Source organism: Sinocyclocheilus rhinocerous, unplaced genomic scaffold (assembly GCF_001515625.1).
Source record: "Sinocyclocheilus rhinocerous isolate Xijiao unplaced genomic scaffold, SAMN03320098_v1.1 scaffold165, whole genome shotgun sequence".
NCBI lineage: Eukaryota > Metazoa > Chordata > Actinopteri > Cypriniformes > Cyprinidae > Sinocyclocheilus > Sinocyclocheilus rhinocerous.
The window spans coordinates 694,598-695,814 of NW_015630990.1; the positions used below are offsets into that span (position 1 = coordinate 694,598).

Sequence of the window (1,217 nt, forward strand, 5' to 3'; positions counted from 1 at the left end):
GAGGAGAGAAGTTTCCACAGCTTAGCAGAGCTGCACATACTTATATGTGAACAAAAACTAAAAAAGAGATAAGAACATGTTTGTTTGGAAACCAGTTACAATTTTAAAGTTAAATTTGTATTTAAATTTAAGAATTAAATCATTTACCTGTTGAGAGTGTGTTGACAGTCTGTGTAGTTAGATCACTGAACTCCAGAAAATCAGTAATCAGGAGCTTTGACAGTTACAGATTTGAAAAACAAAAGGGCGGGAACAAAGAACCATAAACTCTAACACAAAGAACTATTTCAGCATAAAAGGGTTCTTCAGAATACTATGGTTCTAAATAATACCATTACTGCATGTAAATAACCATCTTTTTTTAGAGTGTAGTCAGTGACCTGGGTTACACATGTATTAAAAACCATGCAGAATAAGACCAGGAACATGGTAAATGGAACGCAAATGGGGTCAGTATTGATTTCATGTTGATTTAAAGTAAAATAAGAGGGGGAAAAACATCAAGAAATTCTCGTGCTTCTGCAGAGATATTAAGCATAAGAATGATCCAAATATGTAGGTATGTAAGTTTGTGTTGTGCATGTGCTAAATTGGGCTCACAAAAGGGGGGGAAGGCAAACTTTGCTGTGTTCATTCCACAGTCTATTCATACTCTGTCAAAATCATACCAGCTAGTTTGAGCGAAATCTAAATGTGGCTATTGCGTTCAGGCCGCCTGCAGCACATTTCTTGCACTCCCACACAGCAGTGTAGCATTAGATGTGGCAGTCAGGCAATACTGAGTGTGTGCTGACGGTCAGGGGCGTCAGTGCCATTAAATCGCATGTCTGGTACCTGGAGGCAAGCAGGCGCCCGGCCATGTGGTTTATTCACGTCCACCGCCACGAGCTGCCATCCACCAGACACGTCCTCGTGAAACATCTGCCACCAGGAGGAGAGACGGAAAGAGAGGAAAAGAAAGGAGAAAGAGAGGGTAAATTGTTAACAACTGTGAATGATTGGCATTTTGGTCAGTTACTACACACACACACACAAATGCATATTTGATAACAAATAAGTTGGGGGAAAAAAACTTGTTGGCATCAAGGACAATTGACAATCTTAAAAACAACTGCCAATTACATGATATTCAATGGAATTCTCCACCAACTTCATAACCATTTTATAAACACAGGCAAGGTCACAAGAAATTGGCTTCATGATCCAGCGAGCATCTA

General features: G+C 39.7%; 1 protein-coding gene across 1 annotated transcript in view; it reads right to left on the reverse strand.

Moving 5' to 3' along the window:
• LOC107740917 (sodium leak channel non-selective protein-like) overlaps nt 1-921 on the reverse strand; it is a 73,521-nt gene extending 72,600 nt beyond the window's left edge. Inside the window, exon 1 of the mRNA XM_016553467.1 lies at nt 835-921. Coding sequence (XP_016408953.1) covers nt 835-921 — 87 coding nt within the window. The remainder of the gene's footprint in view (nt 1-834) is intronic.
• Between the last annotated feature and the right edge of the window lie 296 nt (nt 922-1,217).